The sequence below is a fragment of the Bidens hawaiensis genome, unplaced genomic scaffold (genome assembly GCF_021521415.1).
Source record: "Bidens hawaiensis isolate Kalapana, Puna unplaced genomic scaffold, B.hawaiensis_p1.1 tig00016463_1, whole genome shotgun sequence".
NCBI classification, from domain to species: Eukaryota; Viridiplantae; Streptophyta; class Magnoliopsida; order Asterales; family Asteraceae; genus Bidens; species Bidens hawaiensis.
In genome coordinates, this window is record NW_027492511.1 from 210528 (window position 1) to 229047 (window position 18520).

General features: G+C 33.3%; 1 protein-coding gene and 1 pseudogene across 1 annotated transcript in view; one reads left to right on the forward strand and one right to left on the reverse strand.

Moving 5' to 3' along the window:
• LOC143551590 (laccase-2-like) overlaps positions 1–14140 on the reverse strand; it is an 88048-nt gene extending 73908 nt beyond the window's left edge. Inside the window, exons 1-6 of the mRNA XM_077041989.1 lie at positions 14039–14140; positions 13790–13941; positions 13444–13688; positions 13224–13352; positions 12196–13143; positions 11987–12110 (exon numbers count right to left, since the gene is read on the reverse strand). Of these exons, the coding sequence (XP_076898104.1) occupies positions 11987–12110; positions 12196–13143; positions 13224–13352; positions 13444–13688; positions 13790–13941; positions 14039–14140 (1700 nt within the window). The remainder of the gene's footprint in view (positions 1–11986; positions 12111–12195; positions 13144–13223; positions 13353–13443; positions 13689–13789; positions 13942–14038) is intronic.
• On the forward strand, positions 2848–10150 carry LOC143551594 (laccase-15-like; annotated as a pseudogene).
• Positions 14141–18520: the final 4380 nt, after the last annotated feature.

Sequence of the window (18520 nt, forward strand, 5' to 3'; positions counted from 1 at the left end):
ATAAACGCATATTATATATTTAAACGAAAAACTTGGTTTGAAGGTTTAACAATGACTGGTTCAGACGGGATGAAACTACTTTTTAGTTATTTATTTATAAAATCCTATTAGGTTAATGATATATATATATATATATGAAAAATTAAAATACAAAGGGAGACAAAAATGAGAAGTGTGAAAAGGATTTGTGGCCACACAAAAAACCCTTCAAAAAAAAAATCCCAAAAAATTAGTAAAAAAATCATAACTCAAAATATAAATAAAAAACAAAAAAGTTTAAAAACCAAAAATGCTTCCCTCGTCATTCTCGTTCCAAAAAAAACCATCCGAAAAGACACAATGCAGAGACAAAAGACACAATGACGAAAATGAACAAAAGACACAATTATAACTAAAAAAGACACAATAAATCTCAAAATATAACACAATGCCGAACAAAATATAACACAATATTGAGTAATATAACATAATATCAAGAAAAAAAGACACAATGTCAAGGAAAAAAGACACAATCAATAACGAAAATAAACACAAAACACAATGCTAAACAAAAAGACATAATGGTCATTTTCACTTAACATTGTGTCTTTTTCAAGTTGTTTTTTTTAAAGAACGAAGAAGACGGTGAAAGCATTTTTGTGTTTTTACTTTTTTTGTTTTTTTTATTAAATTTGGAGTAATGATTTTTTTTATTTATTTATAAATTTTTTAAAGATGCTTTTTTGTATGGCTATAAATCCTTATATATATATATAGGGAAGGGATCTTTTGAGAACCTTGTTGGGCTTTAAGAACTTAATAACTTCATTCTAGGCTACACATTTAATTAAATGGATTAAAATATGTGGTTGAGATTAAATCTGATTAAAAAATCAAAGTAGGGGAGAGAATAAAGATACAAATGGTTACACCATTTTTTACGCCAGTTACACATATGTAAAAAATCGACTCGGTGCGTAAAAAATTATGTCATTTTTACGTGTATGTAACCTACATATATTACGCATGTGTAAAAAAAATTCAAAAAAAAAAATTGTTACATTGAGTTCTTTCGAGTTCTTAAAACTCAAGGTGGTTCTTATTTGAAAATTTTCCTATATATATATATATAGGGAGAGGATCAAGAGATAATTCCTTTTTAAAGAGAGAACCAAAGAACAAATAAAGAAATATTTTTAATTTAATTAAAAAAATATGATTAAATTTTTTTTTTCATCCTTCTTATATGTTGTTTTTCTTCACTAGAAAAAAAAAATAAAAAAATATAAAAAAACTCATTGTAGTGCACATATGCAATACATTGACTTTTTTTTATTGCATATGTGCACTAGTGTGTATTTTGAAATGGTGCAATATTGTTGAATAGCATATCTATGCAATTTTTTGTATTTTATTAGTGCAATGGTGTTATATTATATAAAGAAATAAAAAAAATCGATATAGTGCATATGTGCATTAGTGTTGTATTACGTATATGCGATAGTGTGTTGCATACAATTATTAGTGTTGTAATTGCATATATTCAATAGTGTGTATTGTATAATGCAATGTGTTGTATTATATGTAATAAACCACTATTGTATATATGCAATACACATATGTGCACATATGCATATGCACTATATCGATGTTTTTATAATTAGGAACAAGATCATCTTATTAGGAGGAAAGAAAAAAAAATCACAAAATATTTTTTTATAAAAAGTGAAAAATAATTCTTTATTGATTCTCTAGCTCTCTCTAGATCCCACCCATATATATATATATATATATGTATATATATATATATATATATACATATATATATATATGGGTGGGATCAAATGAAAACTTCTCTTAAAAAGAAAACTTAAAAACTCCTAAAGAATTATTTTTAATCTAAGTTTTTTGTAGTTTCTTTTTTCATTATTCTTATATGTTGTTATTGTTGCCAAATAAGAAAAAAAAAAACTTCTCGGTCACCTCGTCGGTGTAGTGTGCATTGCATATATGTAAAAGTGTTTACAACACTATTGCACATATTTGATACACACTATTGTATATATGCAATATAAGACTAATACGCACATCGAATACACATTAGTACGTATGTGTAATACAACATTTACGCACATATGCACTACATCGACTTTTATTTTATTATTATTTTTGCATATAATACAACACTAATACGAATATATATACAATACACAAATATATATTAATATTGAATATATGCAATTAAACACTATTGAACATAATAATACATAGTAATACACATGTTTGATACAACGGTATCACAGAGTAATACGTATGCGCATTACAACGTTTTTTTTTTAATTTTTTTGTTTTTTTCGAGTGAATGGTAACAAAATATAAGAATAATGACAAAAACGGAATTTTAAAAATATTTTTTTATTTTTAATTAAAAATAATTTTTTAGTAGTTTTTAAGTTTTTTCACTAAAGATGAGTTTTCTTTTGATATTCTCCATATACACACACACACACACGGAAAAAACGAGAATTTATTTTGTGTTCTTCTGTCTAATTGAGTTATAGTCATGGTTGTAAAAATTCTGACTAGATCCTGATTAATCAATCACCAAGTAATCCTAAATAATTCCAATTAATCCCGGTCATCACGCTGCCCAATTAACGACTCGTGATTACTACAACATTGATTTTAATATCTTTTATTTTTAACTTTTTGAATAACGTTTAAAACATGTCCAATCAATCAATCATTGGCAGTCAATTTGATAACCAGCTTGGTTTATTGGTGCATAATTACATGCCCTTCCTCGACTATAAATAAAGCCTTAGAGATTATGTAAGGTGATATATTCACTTTAATATACAAACGTCAAGAAGACCATGGTTTTGCTAGGGCTTCTTGTGTTTCTCGTACTCATCCAGTCTCAAGCAGCCCATTTTATTCCAAAAACCTATGACTATGAGGTTATATATTCATTCATCTTTATTCTTTTTAGGAGATTACTTATTTACTTACCTATATAGTATATATGCTGCATAAATTTTGAAGAACTTTCTCATCTACAGGCCGAATATTTAATTTCCCTAACTCCTTTCTTTGTTTATTATTATTTTCTTTTTATAAAATATTAACTTTTTTTAAATGTGATGAAACAAGGGATAAATTAACCGTCTCTAATTTGCTTACTACAGTATTCATTTTGAAAATTTCTAGCTGAAATACGAGTTCATCAAATTATCCTCTGCAAATCTATTAACCAAATTTAATGGATTTTGTATTATAACACGGTGAAGAATCTAATCATGTCAACATCATTGTTTGATGAGGACAGATCGATATGATTTTGTATGGACAAATAAAAAGTGAATGAAAAAAATGTACTAACTTTTCCGAGATGATACGTTTGGCCTTCAAGTAGGTTAATGTAATAATATATATTACTAAAAATAAATAAATAAATAAATAAATAGATGCCTTAAAGTTGCTGAGGGTTAACTACAGTTAGGGCTTTTAAGTGTTGAATAAATTGTTAATAAAAACCCCAAGTTTTTGAAACAAGAACACATAACCACGTACGAATACGAAGTAATGAGTTTTTAGGCTGGTGTTAGTGACAATCTAATCATACACTGTTTTCAAGCAATCGTTTGAGATTGCATTAATAGTCGTTTGAAGGTTAGGGTTTCCATCCCTAATTTTAAACGGCCGTTTAAGTTTTTGGGTTGGATGATGGTTTGAACTTGGAAGTGCCGTATTTGTACAAACCAATTGGTCATTGGTTGTTCAATAAATTAATAAATAAATAAACGACTGTGAATAAAACAAGAAACTTGATTTCCAAACTCGCCAATTTTATGGAATGTTTCAAAAACCATCATTTGTACAAACCTGCTATAAAAGAAAACATGTAAAATTAAGTTACACCTTGTTTCATAAGAACGATGGAAACATTCTTTTTTCTTTTAAACTTGATTTCCAAACTCACTATTTCATAAAAAAAATTACACCTTATTAGATGAACATTATTAGATGAGCATGAGAATATAAAGTTAAATTTATATAATTTGCTTATAACGGTGATTTGAACTTTTACCAAGCGATTCAACACTTTAATATTTTCAATACTTTAATATCATTAGGCTATTTGTCCTTTGATAGAGAATGATAAAAGGTGGTTAACTGTGGCTTGCTATAATTTATTGGTTGTAGGTTAAAGAATCTAACTTCACAAGGCTATGCAAAAACAAGACGATTTTAACTGTTAATGGAGAATTTCCGGGTCAACCATTTACGCTCGTAGAGGAGATACACTAGTTGTTAATGTCAAAAACCGAGGCAACCTTCACATCACCATTCACTGGTATATTTCATATGCACTTATATTTTTTAAAATAAAAGACTGAACGACATATTTAAAAGAAAAAAACGTAAAATTACCAAGAATTCCGTCTTTCTTAGCCATTAATCATTTTAGCCCTTAAGCTTAACTTATATGAGACAGCTAATATATTTGATTTGCAATTAAGACATCGATCAAGCACCATAAAGATCGATTAGATTATTTCTTGTTAAGTTTTAGCCTTCGGTATAACTAAGAATTATAAATATTTAATTCGTGTTGAAATAAAGGTTTATATTTATTAATGTTAGGCATGCATATTTTTTTAAAAACAAATTTTTTAACACCATGATTCCATCATACCTTGTATTTGCAAAAATTTAAACCTACCACTACACTTGTGAGAGGTCATACCCTATATCACTAACCCAATTGGCCATGAGTCGCTAGACATACATACACTTATTACTTACAAATATTTATACAAGACTTTAATGAGTTTATAATTTATTTAAACTATAAAAATCCATAAGCTCAATAAAATTCTTAAATTTATACCTTTTTAACACATTCATTTCTTAATACATTACAAGTTTTTCAAATTATTAAGAATATTTAACCTAACGCATAGTTTAGAAAAGGGGCTACTGTTACTCTATAGAGCAGTAACTAAGTTTTGAAATTATTTCAATTAGATCACTTATAAAATATTTTGTTCCAATCAGGTCACTAAAGATTCTTTTGTGTTCTAATCCTAGATATTTTACCTAGATAGTAGATTATCTAGGTTTTTTTTTTATTTTTAATAGTTTGACATTGAATAATATTTTTTTAAAAATTGAAAAAATTAATAAAAATTAAGAAAAATAATTTTTAAACTGTGAAAAATAAAAAAAAATCTGAAAAATTGCAAAAGATCACAATATCATGAAAATTTTCCTAGTTTTTTTTGTATGGAAGCAATTAATAATTCTATTATTAAATATTTAATATCACCTAACTATATTTTTGAAAATTTTCTAAAAAAATGGTGGTTTCTTATAAAAAAACGTAACTTAAAAAATGGTGAACTACTTTATTATTTATTTATTTTTGCAAATTTAAATTATTTTCTCAATTTTTACTATTTTTATCAATTTAAAAAAAAATATTTTGTAATTTCAAACTATTTATAAAAAAATAACCTACATAACCTGCTATCCAGGTAAAATATTTAGAATTGGAACACAAAGTAAACTTTAGTAACCTGATTGGAACAAAATATTTTATAAGTGACCTGATTGGAACAATTTCAAAACTTGATTATTATTCTATAGAATAATCCCTTTCAGAAAAAGGAAGAAAAAAAAACTTATACCTAATCCCACCTATGCATCCAATTGTCTCCTTGCCATATCCGTCAGAAACATACACGGACAGAATGCTCAATACAACAGCGTTTGTGGGAATCTATTGCGGTTGGTCTTAATACAATGACCCTTCAAGTTTTTCAGAAGTTTAGCCTCGTTGTTAAAAAAAAGTAATAACAATTAATGGACGTGTGCTAAGTGTCGCCGTTGATTTCCTTTTTATTACATATATCAAGACCATAAGACGTTATGGTTAAGCCTTTGATTTGTAATTATGCATTTTCAATATACACTGAACATGCATGTATAATGATTGTGTTTTTTGTTCCTTTTTCTATTTTGGTAAGAGTTCACATCCGAATGAAACGCCAACATATAAAGAATGAATTAGTTCCAACATATAAATAATGGTTGCCTATTTTTGCGACACAAATGGCTTTTTAGTAAGATATTTATATTTCGACCTTTCACCATCATAATACACGAAATGAGAAGTCTAAAACGCATCAAGTAGTTTTTATTTGATATTGTAAATAAGTTATTTGAGATTGAAGTTTAATATATTACTTCAAAATACAATAACTTTAGACCAGATAGAACATATAAGTTAATTTATTTATTTTAATTATTCTTTCTGAAATGAATAAATGCGATTAGATGTACGGAAACGTCTAAATACATACGCAAATGTCTAAAAAGTATGGAGACGTCAAAAAAAAAAAGTACTAAAACTTTTAAATATGTACGGAAACTTGGAGGTAGCGTATGAGGCATCTAAGCAGAAGGAAACAACTAGGGCTCAAACATTTATTTATTTTTTCTGATTCTAGACTGTTTTATGATCCCAATATTTTCAGGAAAAACGTTTAGGGACTAGATGTTTCTTCAATGATTGCGTCTATATAGATATTTCCTCTTAGCACGTGTCAGCACATAAGTGGTTCACTTACTCGAGAAAGCCCCTATATGGCTATATCTTAGACTGTTCCCCTATGTGTTACCTTAATTTGAAACTTTTGTTTTTCCCCAAGTGCCAAAGATTTCCTATGTTTATTTTTGTTTTTAGTCAATGATTAAATGGTTAATTTTTGTGATTTTCCTATGCGAAATGGTTATTTCCTTCGCTACTTTGGATTCAAGATCGTTAATTCACTGCCCGAATTTTGAAGTGTAGTTGTGTTTACCTTCTGGTAGCTAGATCTTTATTTTTTTTATTTATTTTTCAAGTAAGCTGTGCTTTCCATACTAAAAATTAATATCCGTTTTTTAATAGTATTTATAATTAAAAAATAATTTTATAGTAAAAAAAATATCAGCGGTCACAAATCTCACCAAACTCAGATAGCTTTTAAACTGGTTATAACATCGCATTTATTTGTGAAATCCTTTTATCATCAAACCCTAAGTCTATTATTAACTGCTTACAATAAATAAACTTAAAATCTAGAAAAATATATAAATATTAGAAAAAAATATAAAACAACCACGTAATATGAGAGAGAAAAGTTAGTTACTTTATATTTATATACTAAATGATATTATGTCATGATGGCTTACGAAGTATTTTAGTAGCCTACATATTTTTTACAGTATTTGTAAAATAGTATTTGTGGACATTAAAATTAATTTTCCACGCCAAAAAGAAAAAAAAATCTTATGCTCACCTTACCTTGATGGCTTGATCTCTTGATATCACAAATTGTGGCGTGTGATGATACAAATTGTGGCGTGTGATGATAAAGAAATGCAAACCTCCCCTCCGCACACACAAATATAAGGCCATAAAGCATTCCCAGTCTATTTCTTACCATACATTCATATATATTATATAATTACATTAAAAATTACTGTATTTTCTCTCTCCTGTTCAATTAAATAATACTTTTTATACCTTTATTATTATCTTTTCTCTTTCCTCCACTTACAACAACTTTTAGAAAATATTAAAAAATTATAGTGAAACCTCAAATTTAACTTTCCCCCATAACATTTTCTCTCTCTTCTACTCGCAACCACTCATAACCATACCATATCATTTACAAATCTCTCACACATATTTTTAGAGTACAGGCTAAGAATGCTCTAAAAGCAAAATAAACCAATAGACTTTTGGAAACACAAATACCAAAAAAGCTGTTTAGAGAAAATAAAAAATGAAGCAAATTAACGCTCATCATTTAAATTCGATGGCATGACTTGAAACAATTTAGCAGAAGTACTAAATTCATATAACAGTTGGATATAATAAAAACGAAGTTGTAAACTAATTTTTTATTTTACTTTAGGCATGTTGCAAATAGAGAGATGATATATCTCTATTCGAACGTTACTTATTTTCTAAGGACTTTTGGAAGCTCTTATTAGGTGACACAAAAATTAACAAAAGATGTTGTAATTATAGGCATGGAGTGAAGCAGCCAAGGAATCCATGGTCAGATGGACCTAATTTCATCACACAATGCCCAATTCAACCCGGTGCCAATTTTAGCCAGAAAATCATTCTCTCCGATGAAGAAGGTACATTATGGTGGCATGCCCATAGCGATTGGTCTCGTGCCACCGTACATGGTTTGATCGTCATACGGCCAAAGATAGGAAGACCTTACCCTTTCCCTAAACCCTACGCCGAGTATCCCGTTATTCTAGGTTAATTTTTCATTCGTACCCTTGATATTATTATTAGTAGTTTAATTATATGTAATCCTAGTTATTGAACTTGGTCTAATTGCAGCTGAATGGTGGCGTCAAGATGTTGAGGCTGTGTTACTGGACTTTTTGAAAACAGGAGGGGATCCTAATACTTCTGATGCTTTAACCATTAATGGCCAACCTGGTGATCTTTACCCTTGTTCTAGTTCAGGTTGGTTTTTTCTTTGTTTTTATTATTAATGCTATCATTAGACTCAAGTTTGGGCTTCTAAAATGAAATATTGATCTTTTAAAACCGAATCGTTTCCATAAGTCTTTTGAAATATTGGGCTCATTAAATAAATCTAGTTTATCTTTTCAGAAACAACAAAATTCTTTGTGGAACATGGAAAGACTTATATGCTTCGGATGGTCAATGCTGCAATGAATCTTTTGATGTTCTGGGTGATCGAAGGCCATCAAGTAACGGTTGTAGGAGCCGATGGTGCATACACAAAGCCACTCAAAACTGACTATGTTGTGATCTCCCCTGGCCAAACCATTGATCTTCTTTTCAAAGCTGACCAACCCATAGGTCGATATTACATGGCGGCCAAACCATATAATAGTCAACCACTACTTAGTTTCGATAACACCACCACCACCGCCCTCATTGAATACAAAGGCTGCAATACTTCATCTTTGCCTCCGGTTTTGCCACATCTTCTGAAAGTCAATGACACAAAAGCGTCGGTTAATTTCACCGGAAGCCTTGGGAGTTTAGCTACTTATGCTCATCCTATTGATGTTCCATTGAAGATCACAAGAAACTTTTTGTTTACAATCTCAATTAACACTTTACCATGCTATAATAATCCGTGTTTAGGACCTAGGGGATTAAGGTTTGCTGCAAGTGTAAACAACACATCCTTTGATTCTCCCAAAATTTCCATACTTGATGCTTATTATAGAAGAATCACTGGTGTGTATGGAGATGCATTCCCAAATTTCCCACCTTTGTTTTTTAATTTCACCGCGAATAATATTAGTACTTCATTGGAGACACCGTTGAATGCCTCAGAGATTAAAGTACTTGAGTACAATGACACAGTGGAGCTGGTGTTTCAAGGAACAAATCTCGTTGCTGGCATCGATCATCCTATGCATTTGCACGGACATAGTTTCTATGTTGTTGGATGGGGATTTGGTAACTTTAACAGAAGAAAGGACCCTTTGAATTATAATCTTGTGGATCCTCCTCTTCAACAGACCGTTGTAGTACCAAAGAATGGTTGGACAGCCATTAGATTCAAGGCTAATAACCCTGGTGAGATTTAGTTTCAGAAACAGTTACAATGCATACATGAGCACTAATCACACACTAAATAACCTAACCTCTCCATCTTATCATATTTGAAACATTTTGTCCCTAGTAACTTATTTTGCCGTGTATACTTTTTCATATTTTTGTAAGAAGGATAGCGATATCAGTTTTGCGAAGTAACCATACTTTCTCATTCATGCAACATTATCACTTTGAGTCCTATATATATTGAATGTGTATACAAATTAGCATACCATATAAATGGGAACTTCAATGTGAATATGTGATCTAATGCATGGTTTCCTAAAACTGATCACTAACAAAACTAAAAACCTAAACACTAGATTATGAACTTAAGTTTATTTAGATAAAACGTAACCATTACCTTTTTCTCTTACAGGTGTATGGTTTATGCATTGCCATCTAGAACGTCATTTAAGCTGGGGAATGGAGATGGCATTCATTACAAAGAATGGTTTCACGGCAATGGAATCAATTTTGCCACCGCCTCCGGACATGCCACCTTGTGCTTAGAACATCATACCCGTGCGAAGTATCTATGTTGTTTGAGTTTGTATGTGTATCATGTAAGTGTTAATCTGGGTTTGATGCGTATAATAAATTAAGTGGCCTTTGATCTCTACTAGTAGCAAATAAGTGTTTTGGTTCAATGGTTTGTATGTGTACAATATAGAAAAATTATTAATTAAGAAAGCTTTTTCTTTGCTGGTAGCCGAACAGCTTTATAAGTTGTTTATGTTTTCACAACTTCGTCTGGATAGATTTCTTTTTGTTAAGAATCATGTAAAAGTTGTTTATGCTGACAAAACTCCAGGGACTAAAACTACCAAAATGAAGACTTGAATGACCCATTTGTAGTTTGTGCTTTCTTGGGTCTATAACCAACCCATTTTCATGAAACACCCTTTATGAAAGACCCATTCAACTTACCATATATATACACACCCATCTTCTTCATTTGTGCTTGCTCATTTCTTCATTTCTCTCTCAAATTCTTGAATTCTAAGGTTGTTCTTCATAAGCTAATCTTTCATTTTAATTAACTTCTCAATACTTAAAGCTTGATGTTACAACATATATATAATACACACTCCTTGTTTACCTTCGGTCTTTCATTTCTCCGGTCTCGGCCGGTTGAAGTGTCGGGCTAGTAAGGCAAGGTTACATGGATGACTTTGTAGTCCTTTTTTATATATTTAACAAATCTAACCATATAACTTGTTATACTTGCTTAACTTCTACATATTTTAGTTTATTGTTCATATTTGTCAAGCTCCATGGTATTGGGTATGTGGTGACTAGCCTCGGTTTCATCCCGAGTTGAGAAACGAACCAAAAACCGAATTTTTGTTTAAAAACATTATTGTTAACTTTTTGAATGTAAAACTTGAGGATTATTATTTATAAGTTATTTTACAAGTTCCATGGTAATTGGGTATGTGGTATCCATCCTCGGTCTTATTCCGAGTCAAGGACCGAACCAAAAACCGAACTTTTGTTTAAAAGCTTTATTGTTAACTTTTTGAATGTAAAACTTGAATATTATTATTTATAAGTTATTTTACAAGTTCCATGTTAATTGGGTATGTGGTAGCCATCCTCGGTCTTATTCCGAGTCAAGGACCGAACCAAAAACCCAACTAAACCGAGTTCACTCGCTTAAGACACACAAGTGTGTTTTTAGCCACCAAAACTCATATTTTTCTTCAATATTATATTTTAAATCAATTTTAGTTAGTTTCTCATACTTGGCATGTCGGTAACCAACTTGATCTTATAACAAGTTCGAACCGATAAGGTCGTATACTCGCTTAACGAACGTTAAGGTTCTTCACAATAGAACTACATACTTGGTTAAGTCTATTTTGATTTTATTGAGTTATCTCATAACATTTATTATCTTGGGAAGTTAACTGTGAGCTTGGTCAATTATCAAGTCTTGAACCGACAAACCCGAACACTCGTTTAAATCTCGTTTTGGGTATTCTCGAACCGACAAACCCGGCTCCACATTGCTTGCTAGCTAGTATAGTAAAGGTAGAGGAAATAAAATTAAAGTGGTAATACATACGCACACCAAAGTCATCCATTACAACTATATACGAATCTAAAACTTTGAGGAAACTAATTAGTAGCTTTCTTTATTCATGTTTATTGTAGGTACACACAACAACAGGTTACATTTAAACAGCCAACTTACAGCTTTCAAAAAGGAAATAAAGGAATTAAACCAATGACATAAGAGTCTAAAAAACAATAAAAGAAATTAGAGAAAATACAGAAAGGTTTTAGGCATAAATAGAATTACTTATGACAAATAAATATGATGAATAGATCCTCTTTTAACACTTTGGCATATCTGATGGCGGAGGCAAGATTCTTTCGTCTACCCCTTTTCCATTTCTTACAATGAATATCATCTCCATCCCCCAACTTACATGGCGCTCGAAGTGACAATGCATAAACCATACTCCTGGAAAATGAAGTGTATATATTAGATAATTAAAATATTAACAAATGTAGAGATTAATTACGTGCATGGAAATGGGCTTAATTACCAGGGTTATTTGCTCTAAATCTGATGGCTGTCCAACCATTTTGAGGAACCGCAATAGTCTGTTGAAGTGGAGGGTCAACAAGATTATAGTTCAGAGGATCCCGTTGTCGATCGAAATTTCCAAATCCGGATCCCACAACATAGAAACTGTATCCATGCAAATGCATGGGATGATCTACCCCTGAAACCACGTTTGTTCCTTGGAAAACAAGCTCCACCGCGTCATTATATTTCAGGACTTTAACCTCAGTCCCATTCGTCGGAGTTTGTAGCGAGATATTCAGATTATCTTGTGTGTAGTTGAAGACGAAAGGGGGGTTATCAGGAAAGTCGTCACCATAAACACCATTCACTCCGCGGTAGTAAGCTCCAAGAATGGAAGTCCTTGGAACGTCAAATGTAATATTGTTTATGCTTGCGGCAAACCTGTTACCCCTCGGTCCCAAACACGTAGTGTTACTAGCACAAGGCAATGCGTTAATAGAGAGTGTGTATAGTAACTTCCTTGTAATTTTCATTGGCACGTCGATCGGATGATCCCTGCTTGCCAAACTTCGTAAACTGCTAGTGAAGTTAGCAGATGCATTTCGGTTATTAAAAGCAGGAAGAAGAGGGAAAATAGGTGAGGGTGAGGGGGTGTATTTTCCATTGTACTCGATGATGGCTGTGGTGGTGGTGTTATCAAAGACACTGCGAGGATTGCTGTTATAGAACTTTGCGGCCATATAGTAGCGATTGCGAGGCTGGTTTGCTACTAGCAAGACGTCTATGGTTTGTCCGGGTGATATTGCCACATAGCTGGCTTTCAGTGGCTTTGTGTAGGCACCATCAGTTCCTACGACGGTGAGCTGGTGGTCCGCAATTGCAAAGAACATGATGTTGTTCATGGCCGCGTTTACCATTCGAAGCAGGTAAGTCTTTCCTTTGTCCACATTTACTTTTGTTGTTTCTGGAGACATTATATAGGATCCGTTAGTATATATATTTTTAGTTAACTATATATAACATGTTTAGTCGATATATATCTACCTGGACGAGAGCAATTGTAGAAATCACCGGGCTGACCATTAATTGTTAGAGCATCAGAGGGAGCTGGATCACCTCCATTACGCATGAAGTCTTCCATAACCGTCTGTATATCATTCTTCCACCAGTCACCTGAATTGTTTTGAATATATATAATTAGAACAAAGTTTATGAAGTTATTCATGATGTGGAAATTAGCAGGGAAAGCTGGTTAATTAAAGACCTAAGATGACCGGAACCTCGGCATGAGGTTTTGGAAATGGAAAACTTGTTCCAATCTTGGGAGAGACGACTAGTAAACCATGCACGGTGGCTCGAGACCAGTCGCTGTGTGCATGCCACCATAATGTGCCTTCCTCATCGGAGAGGATAACCTTCTGGCTGAATCGAGTGCCAGGTTGGATTGGGCATTGAGTGATAAACTCAGGCCCGTCCGACCATGGATATCGCGGTAGTTTCACTCCGTGCCTACAATTGCACCACTTATCATGCTATTAACGAATCATTTCAAAGGAGACCACCCTTTATAACATATATAGTAACTGAGGTCATAAACATATATTATTTACCAGTGAATTGTTATATTCTGGGATGCTTTGTTGATAACATCCACAATAACGGTGTCTCCTCTTCGAGCAGAGATTGTTGGACCAGGGTACTGCCCATTAACTGTCAAGATGTTCTTGCTGCTGCATAGCCTTGTGTACTTGGTTTCTTGAATCTGCAAAAAGAAAGGACATGTATATATTGATCGAACTCAAGAAATACATTCAAATTTCTTAATACGAGTACTAATTATTACAGAATTGAAACCATACCACAAAGTTGTATCGAACCAGCGCTGCTTGTGATTGCCACAAATTACCAAGAAGCACAAAGAGCCCCAAAACAAGAACATGAATGTTCATGTCGGCCTTCATATGTACGTATTTGATGAAACTTAATAATTAAGACGTGCTTAGTAATTAGTTATGTGTTTTATTTAGTATGTTCTTGAAGAGATGGGTTGCATACGATATTTATAGCAGCTTGTTAAAAAGGTGGCTGCTGGTGGGTTGGTACTTGGTCGTCTAAATCGTCCTAGAATAGAAACAAACTCGTTTTGTTTACTGTACGTGTTAACGTGCATGCAAATCGATTTGGACCCAGTACCAACTATTCAATATATATTCCAACTTTTTCCTTGACCTTTCTCTCAAGTTCAGTCTTTTGAAAATTCTATTTCACTGTCTATAATATTCTTTTTAATTTCATCAGATAATTATCCTTTATAAAAAATATGGATGGCCCTCTATTGGGTCAATGTTAGGTGCGAGTTCCTAAAATTAAATAACATATTCCAATGGTGATCCTTTATTAGATTATCCTTCATATTTATTTTTTAAAAATAAATTAAGGCTGTGAAACGATTTACTACTGTAATTCCATAACTAAGGTAGCGTTTGGTACGTAAGAATGACAGTAGAAATGGAATGATTCATTACGTATGAATGAAAAAAGTGGTGTTTGGTTGCTCAATGAATTGAATCATCCATTATACATGGAATCACATCCATCAAATCCATTCCTTCCCACCCCCCTTCTTTTTTGGCATTCCATTCCTCCTTCACCCTACTCTCTCAACAACACCATCACCTAACAACCACCACCACCACCACTACCATCGGCACCACCACCAACTCCGCCGACACCACCACCACTGCCACCACCATCGCCACCGCCACCACCATTTTCGTCGTCGAAGCTACCACCGTCGCCATTGTAGGGTTTTTTTTTTTTTTTGGGTTTAAAAAGTATTCACTTTTTTGAGATAGAAGTGTTTTTATTATTTCTATTTCATTTCGACAATTTTTTTAGATACCAAACAATAAAAATTAATAATTGATTTCATTCTCATATGTTAACCAAACAAGGAAAATGAATGGTAATGATACATTCCATTCCTTCTCTCATTCCATTCCTCCTTCATTCCATTACCTCCAACCAAACATACCCTAATTGTTAATTGATCAATCGATTCTATGGATTTTTTATTGCGTTAATTTGTAGGTGAAATGATGGACATCAAAAGGTATTTGGTGTTGTCAGATCTTTCCTGATGATTTGAAGGTTTTGTCTGAGATTCACCATTTGAAATGGTGGAACCTATAAATCTATCATTTGAAATGACATATCTTGAATAAATACTCGTCAGTACGTACGTTTCAGATATGATTACATCTTCTTTTTTTATTTGGGATAAGTTACTTCAAATGAAGGATTACACCTTGTCTTTGTGGCTTCCGCCATTTCAAATAACGGATCTCAAACAAAACTTCCATGTCACCAAATAGATCTGACAGCTTCATAACAGCTTTCTAGATCCGTTATTTTAAATGACGAATAACCTGTAAACACAAAAAAATATTTTCTCTCTCCTATAAACCATTTACCCACTTAGATGATGATGTTTTAGCGTCCTCGTTTTTTTAATTGGGTTAATACCTTGACTAGAGTTGGACCCAGTACCATGTTATGTTTTGCAAATTCTTACTTTTCTATTTTGACCTTCTTATTATATTATGTTAGATACATATCCAATTCCATATATAGGGTCCTTCAGTACAATGGTCCTTTGTCTATTTCTTACTAACAAATCTTTTATATCTTATTCGGTCAATATTGTCAAAGCATCCACTAAAATTTCTAATTTCTTGAACAGCTAATTTAAATTTTACGGTTATTGATCTTTCATTTTTGTTGAAACTAATTCCGTCTTATTAACAACGCTAGAGTTCTTTTGTTAATTGTAAAAAGATATTTTTAGGTAGCGTCTGGTATACAGAAATGAAGGGCGGAATGGAATAACCTACTACGAGAGAATGGAGAAAAGTGTATTTAGTTGACCAAAGGAATGAAATGACTCATTACTTAGTCCATTCCATTCCCTCTAAAATACTTCAATTTCATTCCATCCATACCCCATGTTTTTTTTCATTCAATTCCCTCTTTCATCCTAGATCACCTCCACCACCCTCCCACCACCACCACCACCACCGCTGCCACCACTAACCACCATTGCCATCCACCGCCACCGTTACCGCCACCACCCAGTGCCAGCCACCCACCACCGTCGACCGCTCGCCACCACCATCAACCGTCTCCCCCACCCCTCAACATCAACACCCGCTGCCCACCACCGCTACTGCTACCACCACATCCACCGTTACCGCCACCACCCACTCCCAATACCACCACCCACCTCCAACCACCATTATCTCCCGTCGCCCACCACCACTGCCACCACCAACCACCATCACAGCCCACCAATACCACGACCACCACTTACCTCCCACCACCACCGTCACTCACTACCATTTTAATTTTAATTTTTCTTTCTTTCCTACCTACCAAATAACGCAAAGTGATCATACATTTCATTTTCATATGGTAACCAAACATCTCATTAGAATGGTAATAACCTATTTTATTCCTTGGTCCATTCCATTACCACGTTCATTCCATTCCGCCGTCTATTCTATTACCTCATACCAAACAGACCATTAGCCTTTTCACCTTTTCAAATGTAACATCCTAAACCCCCGTTTAAGTAAGATTATAAATTTTAGAAATCTTTAAAATAATAATGATAGTGATATAATTGTCTTGTGTAAAAATAACATTTTACAAGCTTAAATTTAACTTGGGCATTATTATAAAATATAGTGGGCTGTGTTTGACTTAGTCAAGAGTGACCACTTATTAAGATTAGTCCAACAAAAAAGAAAAATAGAGTGTGTGTGTGTGTGTTCATTTGGGCGACAGGAAGAAGGGAGAGAGAGGGGAGAGCAAAACCCAAATCCTCCCTTTTAAATCTCCATTTGTGCTAGTGATCATCTAAGCTTCAAAACCCATCATAGGCACCATCTATTCTCTTGTAATTTCTCCATCTTGTAAGCTCCATGGCTGAGCTTGCAACCCTTTGAATGGGTGTAAGGCCCCGAACCCCGGGAAACCCCACAGTTGGTAATCATACAAAACACTTGATAAATTAAATAAACTTAAAAACAATTCTTCGCATTAAAATAGCATTACAGAGTATAATTTAGCGGAAAACGTAAATAGATGAATTTCAAGTTCCCAAAATCAAAATTAATTATAACTTTTAAAAGTTGAAATAAAAGGTTTGTAAGTAATTCTTCATTCCAGTATGCCCTTCACCGTCCAAGTAGCTCCGTGCACGTCCAAGCGATAAGGCATCCTCTTCCTAACCTGAAACTCACACTAACATGCACACAAAGTCAGCTTAAGCTGAGTGAGTTCAAGTTTTAAATAAGTAGCAACAGTTTTAATAATCATTCCAACGGTTTTAAAACGATAAACGGAAGTACATCGGTTAGGTCACCACATTCAAATAAATAATCATCCTTACGTATGAGCATCTCTATACGTACATTCCTATATATATATATATCACTATATATATATATATATCATTCAATAATAACATTCAGAGCCGAGAAAACGTACAACCCAAACACGTAACATTCATCGCATGCAAACACAAAGTAAGCATACGCAACATTCAGTAGTCGAGACGACTACAAACATTCAGGGCCAAGAAAACGTACAACCCAAACACGTAACATTCGGCGCGTGCAAACACAAGGTAGGCATACGCAACATTCAGTAGTCGAGACGACTACAACATTCGCCAAATAATGGCCATTCTAAATATATATAAATATATATATATACATACACATTCCATAACATTCCAAGGCCTACCGATACTAGCAAGCCTATGTAAAACCATTCAAAACATTTCATCAAGTAAGAAAAACACTTATGTGTGCATGCTAGCCCAAAACTTAAAAAGAGTTAAACGGGGCATCGAGAACTCACCTAAAATCAATCGAACACTCGCAACGAGCTAGGAAAATCCCTAAGTGCACAATCACAAGCAAAGGCCTGTAAATTATACACAACACGTTACTAAACTAGACTGTAAGAACACTCTTGCCTAATGGGCCGTTCAAGCCTAACACTTTGGCCCAAGGCCCAACAACTTGGCCCAAGGCCCAACACTTGGCCCAAGGCCCAACAACTATCCCAAGGCCCAACAACTGTCCCAAGGCCCAACGACTTGGCCCAAGGCCTAACAACTTGGCCTAAGGCCCGACGAAAATCAATTCGGGTCGAATGCGCGTGTAATAAACCTTAAAACCATTTGTTAAATGAATCAGCCCCGAATGGACCAAATTCCATTTTAAATCTTTTCATTCGTCAAGATTATGTCACCCGAGTTGATAGGGTTGACG